The 19,858-nt window shown below is 38.4% G+C and overlaps 1 protein-coding gene across 1 annotated transcript in view; it reads right to left on the bottom strand.

The window, feature by feature from the left end:
* Positions 1 to 622: 622 nt before the first annotated feature.
* Positions 623 to 19,858, bottom strand: part of LOC108703703 (neurocan core protein) — a 99,291-nt gene continuing 80,055 nt past the window's right edge. The window contains exons 10-15 of the mRNA XM_018239871.2: positions 19,684 to 19,797; positions 10,777 to 10,935; positions 8,749 to 8,831; positions 6,270 to 6,414; positions 4,769 to 4,951; positions 623 to 4,501 (exon numbers count right to left, since the gene is read on the bottom strand). Coding sequence (XP_018095360.1) covers positions 4,314 to 4,501; positions 4,769 to 4,951; positions 6,270 to 6,414; positions 8,749 to 8,831; positions 10,777 to 10,935; positions 19,684 to 19,797 — 872 coding nt within the window. The 3' untranslated portion in view covers positions 623 to 4,313. The remainder of the gene's footprint in view (positions 4,502 to 4,768; positions 4,952 to 6,269; positions 6,415 to 8,748; positions 8,832 to 10,776; positions 10,936 to 19,683; positions 19,798 to 19,858) is intronic.

Here is a 19,858-nt window from a genome sequence, read left to right as displayed (position 1 = left end):
GACCTGGACCATATTATTTGTACCTAGATAGAGAACTGGCTAAAAGATAGATTACAAAGAATGGTGGTAAATGGAACATTTTCTAATTGGACCAGTGTTGTTAGTGGAGTACCGCAGGGCTCTGTACTAGGTCCTTTGCTTTTCAACTTGTTATTAATGACCTGAAGGTGGGCTCTGAAAATACTGTTTCTATTTTTGAGTATATATAGTTGATGTGAGTGTATGGAGGGGTCAGTGTGTGTATGTATGGATGCTGGGTTTCAATTGGAGGGTTTAAACTTGATGGACTTTGGTCTTCTTTGAACCCTATCTAACTGCAGTATATATAACTATGTAACTATTTGGGTGAACAACATCTCTGTTTGCCAAATTTTACAGATTTTAACGTAGGGGGGATTTAACATATCAAACCCAGACAAGTCTATGATAAACCAAATATACAATGCCCTTAATTTTTTTTTCAATTTCATATCTTTGGGAAAAAACATTTTTCTTTCTTAATTTTGTGAGATGGGCGCAAGCAATACTGTGTTGGTGGAACCATAGCAAGAATTTCAGTGGCAGAGATTATTATATTAAAATTCGCAAAAGAGATCATTATTATGGCACAGATATGCCAAGACAGCGTTAAAAAAAGTTTATTAAAATTTACAGCTTGACAATTAATGCACAGTGTTTATACAGCACATTCTGTTTCAATTTGTACAGTCTTCTACTATGAAAAACTAGAATTTAACAGCAGGATGAGGCATAACTAAGTACCAATACATTCATCCACTCCACCAGTTCATTCTCACTGCAGTCTCAGCTAATTCTAATACTGGGAAACGCTAGGAGGGAGATACTAAATCATTTAAGCATAAATAAATGGAACAAATGCTATTTCATATTCGTGCCTCTGGTCTACTCCTATTTTTTACCTTACTAAATTAAAAATATGTACAGATAGAGGTAAAAAGAGGCTTTGTTTCTTCTTGAATCCCCATAGTTTCCTAAATGTATGTACTACTACATATTCCCATTGTCTTCCAGAAAACAAAATGTTTAGGTTTTAACAGTACTTTCTGCAGTTTAGCTTCCCCTTTTCTTAATGCTAGTAAGCTCTCTTTTTATGACTTCTCTTCTAGCTGCTCTTTTTATACTTTGCTGCTTTTTTATTCTTGTACAATGGATTTATCTGTTATCTCCTACCAGCAGTCAGTTAAATGCCTCTTATAACATAACAAGGCAACCAATAAAATTAGGGTGCAGTTGGCAAAATGGGCCAAAAGAACCTTCCCTTATCAAATAAATCCAGTAAGAGCCTTTTAATATACAAGTTGTTTAACCTAAATTTTACAAAGCATTGTTCCCATATCATATAGTGATGATGAGTTTGAATGTAAGGGTCTATGCTATTAAACAACACGGTATAGAAAGATTTGTACTGCGTCAGCACACAACTCCTCAAATCTATTTTATGTGGTTCTACCAATCTCTTAATTATCTTGAAAATGTTACTTTATTTGTGGGGGCTTTCATGTCCTTAGCCCACTCCAAAATCCTCACACCTCAAACAATTTTAAATTAGCTGTTTGCAGTTATCATATAAAATGAACTTTGTATTCGCCTGACCACATTTTTAAATGAAACAAACATTTTGCTAACTAGCCCCTTGATTAGGTTTGCCAGTATTTTATTATTCTTTATGTCTAAATGTTTCATTTTTATGCCAGAGGGCATAGCTCCTGCTTCTTCCTGTCTCTGTATGTTCTGGGCTTACAGTCAGATTGAAACAAAAGAAACAGAAGATAAATATATATCTAACTATTATTTTTAGCATAGTAATGCATTGGTAGAAAAAAATAATAACAATAGTATGCTAACATAAATACAATTATGATTACATGATATGTATGATTTCATCCATGCCATTCAATTCCTTAATAATATTAGCAGTTCATAGAAAGAAATTTCATCCCTTACAATAATACACTTTAGCCCTAATGATAGAAGCAATATTCCTGGGCAATCTACAGTGTGATCTACAGTTGTTAAAACCCAGGAAGAATGCAAAATGGAATCTCCTACAGAACAACAAACATAAACATACGTTGTAACTATTGCAAACCACTACAGCAAATTTCAGCACATTAGAATCTTACTTTGAAGAAGTAATTAGGGAAATGTAGCCTAAAAACCTCTTGAGAGTTTTTGATGCAACAGAAGGTAATATTTCCTAGGACAATATGAGCCTAATAAAAAGTACAAATACTGTAATAGACACATTTTGCAGCAGTGGAAGATGCAGTAGGAAACGGCAGCCTACAGTAGACAGTACACCTGGTTCTTATGCAATCTGCCTCCAAGCCAGGAATTCAAAAATAAGCACCTGCTTTGAGGCCACTGAGACCAACATCCAAGGGGTTGGTGAGCAACATTTTGCTTGCGAACCACTACTTAGGAATCACTGTTCTATATCTTACTAAAAGTTGATATGTTAATAATCCCTTTAATGAACTATTTTGTGTGTATTATGCAGATATACAGCACCTGATCACTGAAAGATGTAGAATGACTGCTTGGGGTAAGTATATTGCGACACTGATAAAAAAGTTTTTACACCAAATAAGGCAATGCTAATGGTTTTTGTTGGTATCTGTGTTGAATAAACAGTGCCCTTTTGGGATAATTGATAAATTATTTACTGACAGGTTCAGAAGCAATAACCAAATGCACCAAGTAAGTGGCTCTGGCTCAATTCAAGTTGATGCATTCTCTCATTCTTTCCCACTGAGATCACTCATAGTGAAACAAACACACACAACTTAAGTAAATTATTAGAAATGGGGATAAGCAATTAACAGGGTATTGAAATTTCTACCACAAAACCACACTACATTTTATACTATCAAATAATACCAAAACTAGAGATGCGTGTCCCCCTCCCACCCTTACTTCACCTTTTATAAACCTTGCTTACATTCTCATAGTACAGCATAGGAGCTGCAGTGTTTGCAATGATGTTGAATATGAGCTGACTACAATTCATCGCTCATAAGCAACCCTTCTATTGGCTTTTCAATGTTATAGCCCAATATTAATGCTGAAAAGATTTTTTATGTGGGCACATTTTTTTAAGCTTATGTCAGCATATTCTCCTCTGTAATAGAGAGACCTCAAAAATCAAGGGACAAAGGGGAGAAACAGGTATTTTTAATGTTGATTTGTTGAGGCGAATATCAGATGCACCCCAGCATTAAACACTAGCATTGCGCTATACAGGGATCCCCAACCTTTTGAACCCATGAGCAACATTCAGAAGTAAAAGGAGTTGGGGAGCAACACTAGCATGAAAAATGTTCTTGGGGTGCTAAATAAGGGCTGTGATTGGCCATTTAATATCCCCTATGTGGATTATCAACCTACATCGAGGCTCTGTTTGGCAGTACACCTGTTTTTTATACAACCAAAACTTGCCTCCAAGCCTGGAATTCAAAAATAAGCATCTGCTTTGAGGCTACTGAGAGCAACATCCAAGGGGTTGGAGAGCAACATGTTGCTCACGAGCTACTGGTTGGGGACCACTGCGCTATACTGACTGTTGTCGCCAATTTTTAATAGGCTGAAGATGCTCTACAAGATTACAACCTACTACAAAGCATTCCTTGGTTTGGGGCAGTACCATTCCCATTTTTATTGAAATGTGGATGATCATCCAAAAAACTTGTACTATTATTGATTATTTACATCACTGACAACAGCTGTGCGGTACAAGATTGTTCTTGAACTGACAACTTTTTGTTTCATACTCTACAAACACAAAGTGGATGCTTAAAATGTCCAAGTGTTCTGTGATTCCCAGTAGTACATTTTTATTCTGAGAGCAGACTGGTTCAATTACTTATTTTTTGACATAAATGAAATAATTACTACTGTGAAGTCCATATAGGGGTACTGTTCTTTGCTCAATAATATGAGTTTTTCTTTTATTCATTAGCAGCCATGTTTGCCAATTAATGACCCAGTTTTCCATTTTCTCCAAAAGTCTGAATAGAGATTATTGTTTGTACCAGGAGCAAGACTACACACAAAGATAACACCAGATTTATTTAGGAGATTGATGGTCTTGTTTCCCCATCATAAATGTGGTGCTGATTCACAACCCAAACATTTAATAAGCATTAAAAACCTTACATTTAATACATGTGAATATTAATACACTTTCTGCTTGAAAAGCACTGAGCATTGTTCACAGCATAGAATGTATCTTCAGAATTACTGGGTTTGTCAATAGTAGGTGGAATGTACAGTGATTCGGGAACAGGAGAAGGTCAGTCATAATAAATGTCCTTCGTATTTCCATGTTGGTGACGATCTTCTTTCCTCCTCTCTCGGTGGGACTTGTGTTGGTGGTGGTGATGATGATGATGGTGGTGATTGTGTTTATGGTGATGATGTTGCTTGTGTGGGTGATGTCCGTGTTGATGATGGTGCCTCCGTGCCCTGTGATGTCTTCTGGCTGTTGTTGGGGGAAAAAAAATCATAAAGACATTCATTATCAGTTATTTATTTATAGCAAAGCTTATTTTAATAAAAAACTTTATTTTTAATAATGTTTCTTTTAATAAATGTATATTCAGCCCTTGTTTCACCAATATAATCAAGAACATAAGAACATATTAGTTTCCCATGCATTTGTTTTATTGCTGTTCATAGTATTGCTGTCAACACTTTGGTGAGCACAGTGCTTGTTTTATATGTGGTTTTTTTTCTTTTTTAAACTTACGCTTAACACATTGGATCCGTGGTCGGTCCCAGCGCCCATTGCGATGACACCTGATTGTCGGGATGTGCCTTTGGATAAAGCCGTCCTGGCACTGAAACCTTACAGTAGAGTGGATACTGTATTTCTCTCGGATTTTGCCAATAAGATAAGCATTCTTTACCGTAGGAGGGGAATTACAGAGGACTGTGGAAAGGAAATAATAGAAAATAGACAAGTGACATTAAAACTGTTACTGACTACAAATGTCATTAAACACGTGGATATTTCCATACAAATATAGATATAATTCAATGTTAGATAAGGGTACAAAAATGCCCTGGTACAGGTATGGGATTCGTTTTCTGGAAACCCGTTATCCAGAAAGCTCTGAATTACAGAATGGCCATCTCCAATTCACTCAATTTTATCCAAATAATCCATCCTTTTTCTGTGCAATAATAAAACAATACCTTGTACATAATCCAAACTAAGATATAATTAATCCTTATTGAAAGCAGAACATGTATGAAGATCTAAATTATGGAAAGGTACATTTTCCAGAAAGCCCCAGGTCCTGAGCATTCTGGATAACAGGACCCATACCTGTACCACTTTTGTTGATTAAATTGGTGACCCTGCCAATGACCATCATAATAACCCTAGAAATAGTGCCAAATAAAAATGAAACCCTTCAGCTTTCGCAAAATTGCTGCACCTATATATAGACCTTAATAGTTCAGTTGTGTATGCCATATGTAATCAAGGCTTTTAAAATGAAGGAAAACTTAAATACTTTCTAAAGGATTTTTTTTTCAAAAAGATATTAAGCCGTATTTATGAAGGCAGTGCAGTGTGCAAATGGCAATTTGGATACACATCACCATTTATCCACCCATAATGCAGTGTTTTGCCCCCAAAATACCTGTATAATTGTGGCCACGCTCCAAGCTGGACCCATTGCAGTTGCGCATAATTAGTGATGGGTGAATCTCTCTCTTTTCGCAAAACATCGAAAAATCGTGAAATTAGAAAGCTTACGAAAAAATCTTGAAATTCGAACATTTTCACGAAAAAATCGAGCAATTCGAACGTTTTCACAAAAAACTCTAGCAATTCGAAAGTTTTCCCTAAAAAAAATCGAGCAATTTGACCGTTTTCATGGAAAAAACGTGAAAATCGGAAATTGACATGAAGCGCGGGAATTGGCCGCAAATTCGTGCCAGGTGAATTGATTCGCCTATCACTACGCAGAATATGTGACAACAATGCTATTGTGTATGCACATTTTTGGGAATCAACTGCAAGTTGCTGTTAACATTTTCAAAGGGTAGAATTGTGCAAATTCTGCATCTGATAACTATTTTGGGGTTTTAATTGTCAATAGGCCCAATTGCCCACTACTCATCTCAGCGGATAAGGCAGGAGCACTTATGCCAAAATGCAAAGGGTGTGCTTGGGTGCAGGTACTTTAATGAATAGTGTCAACATGTGCAAGTGATAGGCCTTGAAGGTATTCACTCACCAGTCCCTTTCTTGCAAATATAAGGTAAGTTGTAGTTACATGGGACATCATTCCACTTGCCCTCCTCATGTGAAACCATAACCACACAGTCTTCTCCTCCAGAAAAGAAACTGTCAGGCTGCTGATTCTTCCAGTTCTCATATTGCTGTATCAAGGCAAACAGAAGGACTTATATGTCTTGGTGATTTCCTCAAAGGATTTTTCTGAAGCACTTTAGACTTCAAGTAGTGAATATAATGGCTCAGACATATGGTGGTGATTCTTTCTTTAGACATATAAAATTGGATACCTTCGGCATTTAATTAGCATGGCATACAAATCCTTACTTCATTAAACAGAGCAAATCAGCTCTATAGATTTTTAAAATGGCATAGTCCATCTGGCACTCCAAAATTAGTGCCTGACAAAAATGAATGTAGCTCAGCAAGAAAACTTTCCTGCAGGTCTTCACAGACAGGAGTCCTAATTATAGAGAATTTTATATAGCATTTTACAGAACACGCAATCATAATAGCGGGGAATTATAGGACAAGAACCCTGGTCCTCATAATACAATTTAAACATCTAAAAAATTGAGGCAACTACGGTGTCTTGATTACATCTTTCTTTGACAGACAGCAAGCAACAGAATTCTTACTACCTTTCCTATTAGTCACAGGCAGCCAGACCAAATGGAAGTATGTGAGAGAGAGACTTCTTATTTGAGACTGTGCTGCATCAGTGTGAGATAGACCAAGGGGTTCATTTACTAATCATCGTTATGTATGATTCATTCTGATAGATCCATAACAATCACTAGGATTTCTTAAAGCACGAATCCATAGCAAGTTCAATTAAATTATTATGGATTAATTGATTCAAATGTTGTGATCTTCAATTGATCTTCCAAAAAAACTTGTCTTATAAACAGGAAAGTGGATTTGATCAATAGAAGTACTGTATCGAAACTGAGCAAATCTTTGAATAAATACACTGGTATTATCAATTTGATAAAAACCTGCATGATTCCTCATTCAACATTTAGTAGAGCTGCTCCTGAATGTTATTGCTTCATTGGTCTCATTAAATAATGCCCAGGACACAACTTGTAGAGCTTTAAGAGTTGCAAATGTGTCCTTAGTGATCATACAGCATGTACTTGCAACATACCTGTGCTCTGCCATAGGACAGGGGATAAGGACAGGGCTCTTGTATACAGTGCAATATTCATGAGGGAAGCATCCTTGCACACCAACACAGGGTAATGTGCAAACTGCAAAAAAAATTGCAGCCCTTGCTTTCTTTTTGGACTTTGCACCATGTGCTGTGCTAGATAAATAACCTTTAAAAATCTTTGTGTGAGTGAGGCTGCTTTTTTGTTTGTGTATCACTCCCCAAAAAGGGCCAGATTTAAACTTATGAGAAAACTTTATTTCATGGTTTATAGTGTGAAAACACTATTGAAGTCTACGGGAAATGTTTGTAATTTGCAGATTAAGCCTTTCTCATCAAATTGAATCTAATGAATCTGGACCTAGGTTTCTTGTGTTCTAGGTCAGTCTCCCCTTTGACTGTCAGCTATGTCTGTTGCTTTGTCATTGGTACAAGAAAAGAACACACCGGCACACGAGGCTTGTATCTGCAGGGCGAACCCTTGCAAAAGTTTTTACTGCGGTGGTGCAACGTTTCAGGGCTCCGCCCCTTTGTCAAGCGGAGCCCTGAAACGTTGCACCACCGCAGTAAAAACTTTTGCAAGGGTTCGCCCTGCAGATACAAGCCTCGTGTGCCAGTGTGTTCTTTTCTTGTACCAGCTACCTGGAGGTTACCGTATCCTCCATCCATTGAGCACCGAGCTAATCTTTATAGCTGCATAACGGGTGTGCGAGAGTCTACTTCAATTGTTGCTTTGTCATTGTCTTATGTCTTAACAAAATACAAATATAACATTTATTATTAATCTAATATTCAGCTAAAAATAATGACTGGCAAGCCTTCTACATTTACATTTTTAAAAACACATATGTGTTTTTTTAATATTGACTTAAATCAGGAGTTGGCATTTTAATAACTTGGAAATGTTTGTGTTGTAGTTATGTTTTTACCTATATTAATGTATATCCATGCATGTTTGTTTACATGTGTTATGAATACTTATATGCAGTAGGCTAGCTACCGTCTATTTATTATATATTAGATTATTAATAAATGCTAGGAAAATTTTCTGCAGATGTAAATGTATAGTACCCAAAATTACAAAATGACAAAATGATGGTTTAATTTTCTACAACATATCTCTAATACTCCTTAGCTTAACACTTTGTTATCATATACAGTCTCATGATCCCAGGAAAACATTGCTGTGCTGGCAGAAATTGTTTTGCTCCTTAACTTTGATTCTCCCCCCCCCCCTAAAAAAAAAGTTTCCTGTAGATTTCCATGCAATATTTATACATTATGTTTATCACAGTGTCTCACAATAATGATGGCACATAATCCATACCAAAGCAGTATTGTCTGTCCATTGGAAATCCTGCTCCACTGTTCTGTCATTCAAACCAATCCATGTGTTCTCACGACCAAAACCTTGTAAGAAAAATAAAATTATATTTCTTCTATAAACCAATTTACTTGAAATCAAAATCACATTTTATGTAACTGAAAATCAGTTTTAAGTGTAAGACCAGGGCTGCCATCCAGGTGGGTACAGAGGGGGGGTTGGTGTCAAGGGGCCGGTCATATTTCGACCCATTGGCATCTCCTACGTGAACTTTTCAATAGCGGAACTAGTTTGGATCCCACAGCAAGATCATTGGCCCCCTAAACTTTGGGAACATTGCACTTTCTATTAACATATATTGCAACTGCTTATCAGTCATAGTCCTACTAGCCCCCCTATAGTTCCTGCCCCCTCCCAGCAGCACCAGGGCCTGTTTCCTCTATAGTTACACCCCTGCTTTTTTGTAATATGGTGTGTGAGTTGTATCATAGTAGCTGTGGTTGGAAAAAAAACCTCATACAGTTTAACCATTTGTCCTGTCAAAACCTACATAACTACTAGTTGATCTTTTGTTTAGGGCATACAAGGGGCTTGCTCATGTGGGGCCTCTGTGATGGTGCCCCTATGTGAAACAAAAAACGACCTACATGCAATTTAGTTGGATCTGAGAACTTTGGCTGTAAATTAGTCTGTTCAAGTTGCTTGTGTGGCCAACTATTTTATATCAGCCAAGCATGAAGAATAATTTACATCATTCCTAGTGTTCAGAATGTCTACAGGACCTCTAAAAGGAACAGTTCAGTTTAAAAATAAAAACTGTCCAGTTGTTTTTAGATTGACCTATACTAGATATACCATGACCTGGATGAATGGAAATCTTCATAGTCATAGATAGGCTGTGCAAAATAAAAAATGTTTTTAATATAGTTAGTTAGCCAAAAAATGTAATATATAAAAGCTGGAGTGACTGGATATCCAACATAATAGCTAGAACACTATTCCTGCTTTTCAGATCTCTAACTCTGAGTTAGTCAGCGACTAGGGATGGGCGAATTTTTTCGCCTTGTTTCGCCGTGGAATTGACGACCATGGCGAAACTAAACTGGTCAAATTTGCCCATCCCTATCAGCGACTTGAAGGGAGGGCCACATGGGACATAACAGTTCAGTGAGTTTGCAATCGATCCTCAATAGTGGGGGGTGGATAAATTCACTAGACACAAAATCGGGGTGAATTTTCACCTTTTAGCGCAAGCAAATTAATCTGCTGCGCCAAAAAAAAATTTGACACGCGTCAAAACTGCACACGCATAAAAATTATCACTCAAAGTTATTTTCATGCTCATTGACTTCAATGTGTTTCTAAAAAATGTTGCTGTTTCGTGAATTTCGCGGTAAATAAATTAATTTTTCGACAAAGCGAAACAGCACAGATTCACCCATCACTAATCGTCAGCATTCTGCTAAGATTCATAAGCAACAGTTATGACCAATGTGGCCCCCCTCAAGTCAATGATCAGTTACTGCTTGGTAACCATGGTAACCAATCAGTGGAAACCAAGAGAGCTGCAAAGTAGAGTTCTATTATGTTAAACATCCATTCACTCCAGCCTTTATACATTACATTTTTGCCTAACTATATTAGAAACATTATTTTTTTTTGCACAGCCCATCTATTTGCCCAGTTTTTATTTTATACTGAACAATTCCTTTAATCCAATCTGCTAGTTAGCAAAGCCCTATGGAATAAGAAATTACCAAGTTGCAGAATGCATACAGAGAACATATAGTTGGTACAGGTTAATATTCCTCTCTATCTGAAATGAAATGGCTAAAAAGATCCAGCAGCTATACCTTTCAAATTGAAAATGTTAAAATTGTCAAGACTTTTTTCTTACTATGATCAGTGACAATTACTAGTGTCTACAGCATGCCAAAAGTGAAGTGTTTTGAAAGGTTCCACACTTTACAACTGGGAGTTAGCCTGACAAATTTGTGCTATCAAATATATAGTAATATTTTGTGTTCTCACTATTAATGAAGGTTTGCTCCTCTGGTGAATGAATGCTAGACAGGTGTCCAGCCCGGTGTCGACAGTCCCTCTCTGCCTCCTCCCAAGGCTTCCGCTGGGGAAAATAGCGATAACAGGAGCCCTGGAACTTGTGCCAGTTATGGTCACAACTCTCTGTATCTGAAAGGAAAAATGAGAAGATCAAAATAGGGAAAAAAGAACTAAACAGATCTGGGCAAGCCAGAGGAATGGAAATGAATAGACAGAAACATGAAAAGCAAAAACAGAAGAGTGAGAAAGTGATGCTGATTTTATGAAGCTCGAGCCCCCATGCGATGCAGGTTCCCATTGCTCTACTACAGTCTTGATGTCCATACTTGTGTGAGCTTGTCCCTGCATATAGATCTATGCTGATAAGAGTCACACTATGGTGCACATTAAAGGAATACTATCATGGGAAATTTTTTTTTTTTTAAATGCATCAGTTAATAGTGCTGCTCCAGAAGAATTCTGCACTGAAATCGATTTCTCAAAAGAGCAAACAGATTTTTTTATATTTAATTTTGAAATGTGACAAGTGCCTAGACATATTGTCAGTTTCCCAGCTGTCCTCAGTCATGTGACTTGTGCTCTGATAAACTTCAATCACTATTTACTGCTGTACTGCAAGTTGGAGCGATATCACCCCCTCCCTTTCTCCCCCAGCAGCCAAACAAAAGAACAATGGGAAGGTAATGAGATAGCAGCTTCCTAACACAAGATAACAGCTGCCTGGTAGATATAAGAACAACACTCAATAGAAAAAAACAGGTCCCACTGCATCACATTCAATTACATTGAGTAGGAGAAACAACAGCCTGCCAGAAAGCAGTTCCATCCTAAAGTGCTGGCTCTTTCTGAAAGCACATGACCAGGCAAAATGACCTGAGATGGCTGCCTACACACCAATATTACAACTTAAAAATACACTGGTTCAGGAATTAAGTTTTATATTGTAGAATGAATTATTTGCAGTGTAAACAGTGTAATTTAGAAATAACAAATACATCATAAAAATCCTGACAGAATCCCTTTAATATAAAGATGTATGTAAAGACATATTACTGCAGTTTTAATATACAATCTAAATCATATTTCCTACATATATACTGATCTCATGGGTGTCATTTCCCTACCCTCTCCCTCCACTTAAACTAAATTATTGAACAGTGTCCACCCCAATGAGTGGATTATACACCAACAGACTGTGTACATGGCATTTCTCATATAATTTATTTGTGCCATTGGTTGAAATGTTTCTTAAAGCAAAATAGATAAGTATTGATCTGCAAAGTCAATGGCTCCAAGTGTTTTTTTTTCAGACACTGTGGAACACATTCTTGCCCTGTCTCTTATATTCTTACTGTAATGAGATATGCATACTTTAGTTTTAAAGCTCTCATGTCTAGTATATGAATAAAGGTCAGAGGTAAGCATTTCATATAGCTATAACTCCCAGCATCCCTCTATGAGTTATTCTGTAGCAAGGAGTTATATAAATGACACAGGTTCAGTGCTATATATTGCCTATTCCTGATCGAGAAACTATAAAAGATGCTAAAAAAGACAAACCTGGCCTCAGTGAATAAGCTAAGATCCTCAAGATTGATATGACATAATGTGGGCCTTTTTTTTAGAAGGGCACATGCGATTTCTAAAAAAATGTAAATCTAAACAGATTTTTCAGTTGCAGCTAAGCTGTAGCTCATTCCGATAGCTTTCTGGGTGAGTGAAGTTTTTATTTTTCTCCAAAATAGTTAAGCTGAGCTGCCATAAAAATATTAGGAATATATTGCTTTCTAAATATATCATGTACTCCCAGTGCAGCATATTCTTTATCTATAATAACAGTGCACATTCCCCAGTAGCTACTTATTTCTGCATGTAACATTATGGACCAGCAGTGCTCCTGCCATGGGGCAAGGTGAAAGAGCAACAATTTACTAGGCTAGGGTGCCAAAAATCTGACCCTGATAATGGTACAATGAAAGTATTACTCTTTTGCAATGAGAACATTAGCTATTTTAGCCCAGAGAAAAATGCAAACACTCTTGGACTACATAAAAGGCGGGGGTGAAGGGAGTTGACATCAGTGTCAGATGTCTCATGCAGAGTGGGCCTCAGAAATGCCTTCCCCCCTATGTGTGGCTATGTCATGGCCCCTGACATATCTCCTAAATACTCCTAGTTTTCTTTTCTAACTTCTTGCCACTAGAAATGAGCAGGTCTATGTGTTTTATTTGAAAAGACTGACATATAACCCAGAGTCCAGACTGTAAAATCAGGTCTCGTACTAAAGGTCTCAGTAGATTTAATGATCTAAAAATGGTGTCCATTATAATGGAAATCTTGTGCAAATGCAGTTGTTCCCTGTTTGAGTCATAATGGAGTATGGAAACCATTTTTAGCTGTCAGTTCTCCAAAGTCTAACAACTCATGTTCAATCTAGAGAAGCATCTGTGGGTGTCACACAGCATCGGACTTGGGGTCTGGGTCCACCGTGGCTGACACCTCAGGTCCCCCCATGGGATACCCAAGCAGCAAATCCCTACAAGCCTCCTGCCCCAGCAAATCCCTCCCTGTCCTCCTTAACCCCCCCATCACACAACTCGTGCTCGTGTGTCCCTTCTTGTGCATCAGAGAATGATAACAGGAGGCCAGGACCTGCCAGCTGTAGGGAGCGGGTCTGGGCCTCGAGAGCTGGGGCCCATTGCGTTTTTTCTCAGACTCCCACCGGCTCAGTCCGACCCTGTTGGCACACACTAAGATTTGTTGCTCACTGTTAAATCTGCACTACTGCAAGTAATGGAAATTCTTAAAAAAGACAACATTAAGATTGCCACAAGTAAAACCTATTACTTGTGTTGTTTTGGGGTTGTTCGCCTTCAAACACTTTTTTCCAGTTCATTTGTTTTCAGAATTTCCAGTTTATCAAAAATAAAGATTTTATATTTATGGTCTGTGGTAGTGTAGATTTAACTGCGGGCAACCTTAAAGTGTGGATGTATGTATATTACTATTAAAGAGGCAGGCTCTGCTTGTAGAAGGGTAAAAATCTTAATTGTTGTACAAATGTATAATTTATAGTTATTTCCAGTTGAACCACTAGAGGGAAGCTGCTGCTAGGGAAAGTCTCCAGTGGGTGGAGAGTAGAAGATGATAAAAGTGAAGGTTGCAGGTAGAAATATTGAGTTGCCTCGTGGGAAAAAAAGAGAGCAGCAACACGCTCTGACAGTTGAGTCATTCCCTGGAAGAGCTATTGGATTCAGGTAGTAAGAAAGCTGATGGTAACTAGTACCTGCCAGTCAGGGCCTAAGAGGCGAGGTTTGGCTGACAGAGCCGCTCAGGACCCAGGAGAGGTGTCTGTGAGAGTAAGCCCCCCTGATAGTGTGCAGTCCAAGGGAGAGGTAAAGCTGAAGCACCAGGAAATAGAGCCCTGTTGGTGAACGGCTGTGCTGATGTATGCCATGACAAATAAAGAAAGAAGAGTTTGATTTTAACTTGCTGCTGTGTGTCGTTACTGGAGGACCTTCTCCCCACCCTACAGGTCTGTAATAAATTAAAGTTATATGGTGGGCACAAAAAGGTGGTTGCATACTACTAGAGGGCTCAGAAGGTACAAGAGGCTCATTGGAAAAAGTAACAGCTGATAAGCAGTTCATGTAAAGTTCCTTATTCCCAAAAACATTGGGGGTCATTTATCAACACTGGGCAAATTTGTCCATGGGCAATAATGCATGACAACCAATCAAATTGCTGCATTCATTGTTCTACTTGCAGCTGGCTTCAAAAAGCTAATCACTGATTGGTTGCTATAGGTGACTGCCCATGGGCAAATTTGCCCAGTGCTGATAAATGTACCCCAGTGTGTTGTAGTGCTCATTAACTTCTAGTTACAACACTGCACTTTATATGTCCATACACAGTTAAATGCAATATAAAAAAAACCAGAAAATTATTTATTCAAATGCTCGCATAGCCATGCTTTCCTTATAGGAATATTATTTTCCTTCTCTCCAAGTCAGCTGCCTCCTTCCCCTGCAATCTGCAGTTCATCTGTTTCTCTGCTGACGCACATCAGGGGAACGTTAAGGGGGGCTGGAGGTGGTGGTTTGAGCATTTACCTCTGCTGCTGACACTATTAATGTATGACTGCAGGGAGCTGACTCTGCACAACTCTAGACTAGCAGCTGACCTTACATTATAACAACCCTACAAAAATGCTTTATGGAAAAATAACCTCAGAAAATATGATAGGGACTAGTGTTATGGTCTGTATGTTCCAGCTCTCAGCTGAGGATAATGTTAATGAAGAAGAGCCCCTTGGCAATGTAGGAAGGTAAGAGCCCCAAACAAAGTAAATCTGATATCAATTAAACTACATACATCAAACCTGTAATCTACCAGCTGTTGTTATACAGGTATAGGATCTATTATCCAGAATGCGTTGGACCTGGGGTTTTCCAGAAAAGAGATCTTTCCTAAATTTGGATCACTATATCTTAAGTCTGCTAAAAAGTATTTAAAGATGAATGAAACCCAATACATGATACCGGCGAGTTACCATCAAGTATAAGCTACTGTTTTAGTATTACACAGAAAAAGGAAATCATTTTTAAAAATTAGAATTATTTGCTTAAAATGTGGGAGACAGCCTTTGTGTAATTCAGAGCCTTCCAGATAATGGGTTTCTGGATAAGAGATCCCATACGTAATCTACAAATTCTAGAACTTTTTTGGACAACCTTGGAAAAGTAAAAAAATCTAATTAATATTCATCTCATTCTCTCATGCCCTTTAAGTTTCCATGCTAACAGCAATTAACCCGTTTCAGCAATTCATTTTCCAAATAGCTGTTATGGAACTCGGAAACATAGAATTTATGACAACCAGTGGCAAAGGTTCAAGATTCTGCGATGGGTAAGCAAAGAAAGGGTAAGAAAATGATTTTAAAAAAATGAAGCCGCGGAAAAAAATCAAGCTTTATGGTGAAATTGATTATTAAGGCAGTGTAATCATTTTTTATTAATACTCAATAAAAATGGAATATTACTAGGAGAAAGACAGAGATGTTGTTGTCTTATTGCAAACTGATGCTCGACTATACTTAATTGTCAGAAAAAGATGAAGTATCCTGGGGTAGTAGTGTACCAACATCAGGGGGTAGTAGTGTACCAACATCAGGGTTGTATTCTTAAAGAAAAATATATAATGATGTGTCATGGTAGGTTATCAGACATTAATATTTAATTTGGCATATGTTTCTTTGTTCCATGATGCTTGACTAAAGATATATTCTAAACAAATGATAGGAATGGTGTATACAGCGCCGGATTTCATTTCTGGGTGCCCCTAGGCCGCGTGGTCCGACCAGGCGGCCGCGTGGTCCTAGCGCCCGCCTTCCCAGCGCGCCAGCGAAAAAACACCGGCGCAGCTGGTGTAGTTGAACGGGGACGTGAACGTCCCCATAATGCGGCTGGGCGGCATGCCGTCCCTATTTTTTTGCCGCCCTAGGCCCGGGCCTATGCGGCCTTGCCGCAAATCCGGGCCTGGGTGTATAGTGATAAGAGAGAGTAGCAATGAAGAAGTGGTGAATAGGAGGACACAAGGCAAACAAGAGAAAAATGTTTCTTCATGTTGTTAGCAGTAGTAGCAGACATTTGACCAAAAAAGCTGAGCATTACCCAGGATCCCCTGTTATGAAGCAGAGACCCAAACGAGAAGGAAAACAAAACTAGTTGAGTACTCACAAATACATCCTTATCTTCCTATACTTCTTGTCTCCCTAGTTGTTGGGCAGATGCCCATGTATCTAGTTACTTAATTTCCAAATTTCTAATATTGTCCTACTGGCTGTTTAAAGGAACATTTCATTGTAAAAATAAAAAACTGGGTAAATAGATCCTATGTGCAAAATAAAAAATGTTTCTAATACAGTAGTTAGCTAAAAATTTCATCTATAAAGACTGGATGTCTAACATAATACATACCTCCCAACATTCCGGAAACGGAAAGAGGGACAAAAAATTTGAAGAGAAATTTTTACCACGTCCATTTTTGCAGCCACACCCCCTAATAACCATGCCCATTTTGCAAAATTTGCCAGCTTAAGAAAGTCTGAACACATTTCTGTAGTTTTTGTTTTATTACAGTTTTACTAATGAAGGTGAATTGCTCTTTAAGCAGTGAGTCTAAGGGCAAGGTCAGACGTGGCGTTTTTACATTGCATTTTTAAAAATGATCAGTTGGGCGTAAATACGCATAAACTGCACTACCACTGAAACTAATGGAAAACATACTATGGCAATTCTCACAGGGCGCTTGCAAGCCGAAATCCGCCATGGAATGCCAATACGTCAAGAAACTACCAAATCAATATACTCTATGAGATGTGCAAGTTTGAAAACGTGCTTTACGTAAATACGCAGCGTATTTTAAATATGTCATCCAAATTCTCGCAAGATAAATGGCGCATATACTTTTTTACGGCCGGTGACATAATTCCCATCATTCTGTTAATAGCATGCTGATGGGCTGGTGGGGAGGGAAGGGGGGTGACATCACTCTAACTTGCAGTGTAGCAGTAAAGAGTGATTGAAGTTTATCAGAGCACAAGTCACATGACCTGAGGACACATGGGGAACTGGCAATATGTCTAGCCCCATGGCAAATTTCAATATTAAATATACAAAATGGATTTAAGTGTAGAATTCTGCTGGAGCACGCTATTAACGGACGCATTTTGAAAAAAAAAAAAAATGATTTCCCGCAACCCAAAATAGTGCTACAGACAGATGAAGGAAGACAAAAGAAAAAAAGAGTATACATGAATCAAAAAAAGTTATTCCTCGGAGCTACTGATAAGGGCGATAGTATGACACACAGTTCAACCTTCTGCTTTAATGGTAAAAGGAGCAGGAGAACATTACTTTGCAAATTAAGAGGACACTTCCAGGCCATATGGCTGTGAGGCTGTGGGAGAACAAGGGGGGGAGCAGTAAATGTCACAAACTGCTGATGACAAAGTAATTGTCTCTTAGCATAAGCTCATCAAAAGTAATCTGTATTCATGTCCATTCCCCTGCTGGGGTATTGATCCCAGGCTGCTACACTTGTACATTATTATGACCAAGCAGTAAATGTTTTGAAAGCTCACTTGTCTTTCTTTTCTTCCATGCTATCTCATTCTAATTTGTTTTCCTCTCTCTATCTGCACTTTCTTTTTTTTTTTTTTAAGCACCTCTTGTTCATTCATCTTTTTCTCTTTACCCTTTCAAAGACCACTTGTCGCCCCTGCACCCCTCGAGGACAATTCAAATTGGGTCTGGCCTCAACTGAGCCATACTGATTAACAATTAGATGTATACCAACAAGCAACATCAGACAAGTCTAACCATAACCACCCTAATCCCCCTTAAGTCATGAAGCTACAGGGGTTGCAGATGTTCTTCTGTGTCCTGGCAGTCCAGGAAGGTGCACTAGTACTTACATCTTCCATCTTAGAAAAAAATAATGGATTATAAAGGGGACATTTTACAGTTCCACATGGAATGGGGGATATGGGTAAAGAGATGGAATGAAACTGTTGGTCTTTGGGAACAAAGGTGGAGGTAAGGAATAAGCCCTGCTTAAAGTTTTTTATTCGGGCCTGTATGGAACTAGCAATTAAAGTGCACTAATCTGCCCAGTTTTTTTGTAACCAATGTTACTTCTGTTTAATAAGAAAACAGTAGCAAATAGTGAAATATTTAAACAGGTACCCCTCATCTGGTGACAGCCCACCAGCCCACTAAATAGTGTCTATGGGACCTTACAGCAGTGCTTCTGGCATTTGCCAGAACCCACAGATTGCCAGTCTGGGCCTGTCTGGTGACCAGCATGCCCTGGGGCACAGACACAAAGCACCAAATGTTTTGCACCTTGAACCTTGTCCAACTGCAATTGAAACAAAATGGGCTTTAATCTGGGATTCAGTTCATGGTGCGCATTTGAAAGGGATATGCTCTATGCCTTGCAGTGCAGAGATGGCAGTGCTGGAAGTAGCAGTAACCCATAGCAACCATAAGATGTTTGCTTTTAACCATAACCCCCAATGTGGTTTGCAGATGGGGCTCTAAAGGCTGCAAAATGGCATCCCTTATTAATCCTGTGCATGTTAAATCTAAAATAAAGTTTAATCTATTAATGCATTGAACTGAACTAGTTGGCCTGTGCGTGTGTAATGTTTCATAGGGAATAATGCTTCCCTTTTTTATAGGCACACTGTACATGCATTCATGTGTCAAAAATGATATTGTATTTAATGCATTTTGCCTTACTCTTGCCCTGAGTGTGAGTACATTTCCATATGGACATACTTTTTTTTCATGTCATGCACAAAAAACATGCACATTGACTGTTCCCTTTACACTGAGGGGCCGATTCATCAATAGTCGAATATCGAGGGTTAATTAACCCTCGATATTCGAATGGGAACTAAAATCGTTCGAATATCGAAGTCGAACGATTTTGCGCAAATCCTGCGATCGATCGAAGGATTTTAATCCAACGATCGAAGGAAAATCCTTCGATCAAAAAATCACAGGCAAGCCTATGGGGACCTTCCCCATAGGCTAACATTGACTTCGGTAGGTTTTATCTACCGAAGTAGGTGGTCGAAGTATTTTTTAAAGAGACAGTACTTAGATTATCGAATGGTCGAATAGTCGAACGATTTTTACTTCGAATCGTTCGAATCGTTCGAATTCGAACGAATTTAACCAATTCGATGGTCGAAGTACCCAAAAAATACTTCGAAATTCGAAGTTTTTTACATTCGAATTCTTCACTCGAATTATGTAAATCTGCCCCTAACTGTGCATTTTGTACTTGCCATGTAAAATGGATTACCTTTCCCACATGTGCTTCCTCCATAGCTTGGCAGACACAAACACAAGAAGGAGTTGATTTCATCAATGCAGGTGCCTCCATTCTGGCAGGGGTCAGACAGACATTCATCAATATCTATTATGGGAAAAACAGGCGGATTTAATAGGAGAACATGCTGGTAATAAACATATGGTAA

Source organism: Xenopus laevis, chromosome 1S (genome assembly GCF_017654675.1).
Source record: "Xenopus laevis strain J_2021 chromosome 1S, Xenopus_laevis_v10.1, whole genome shotgun sequence".
NCBI classification, from domain to species: domain Eukaryota; kingdom Metazoa; phylum Chordata; class Amphibia; order Anura; family Pipidae; genus Xenopus; species Xenopus laevis.
Note: the sequence above shows the minus strand (reverse complement) of the source record. Positions and strands in the feature narration are given on the sequence as shown.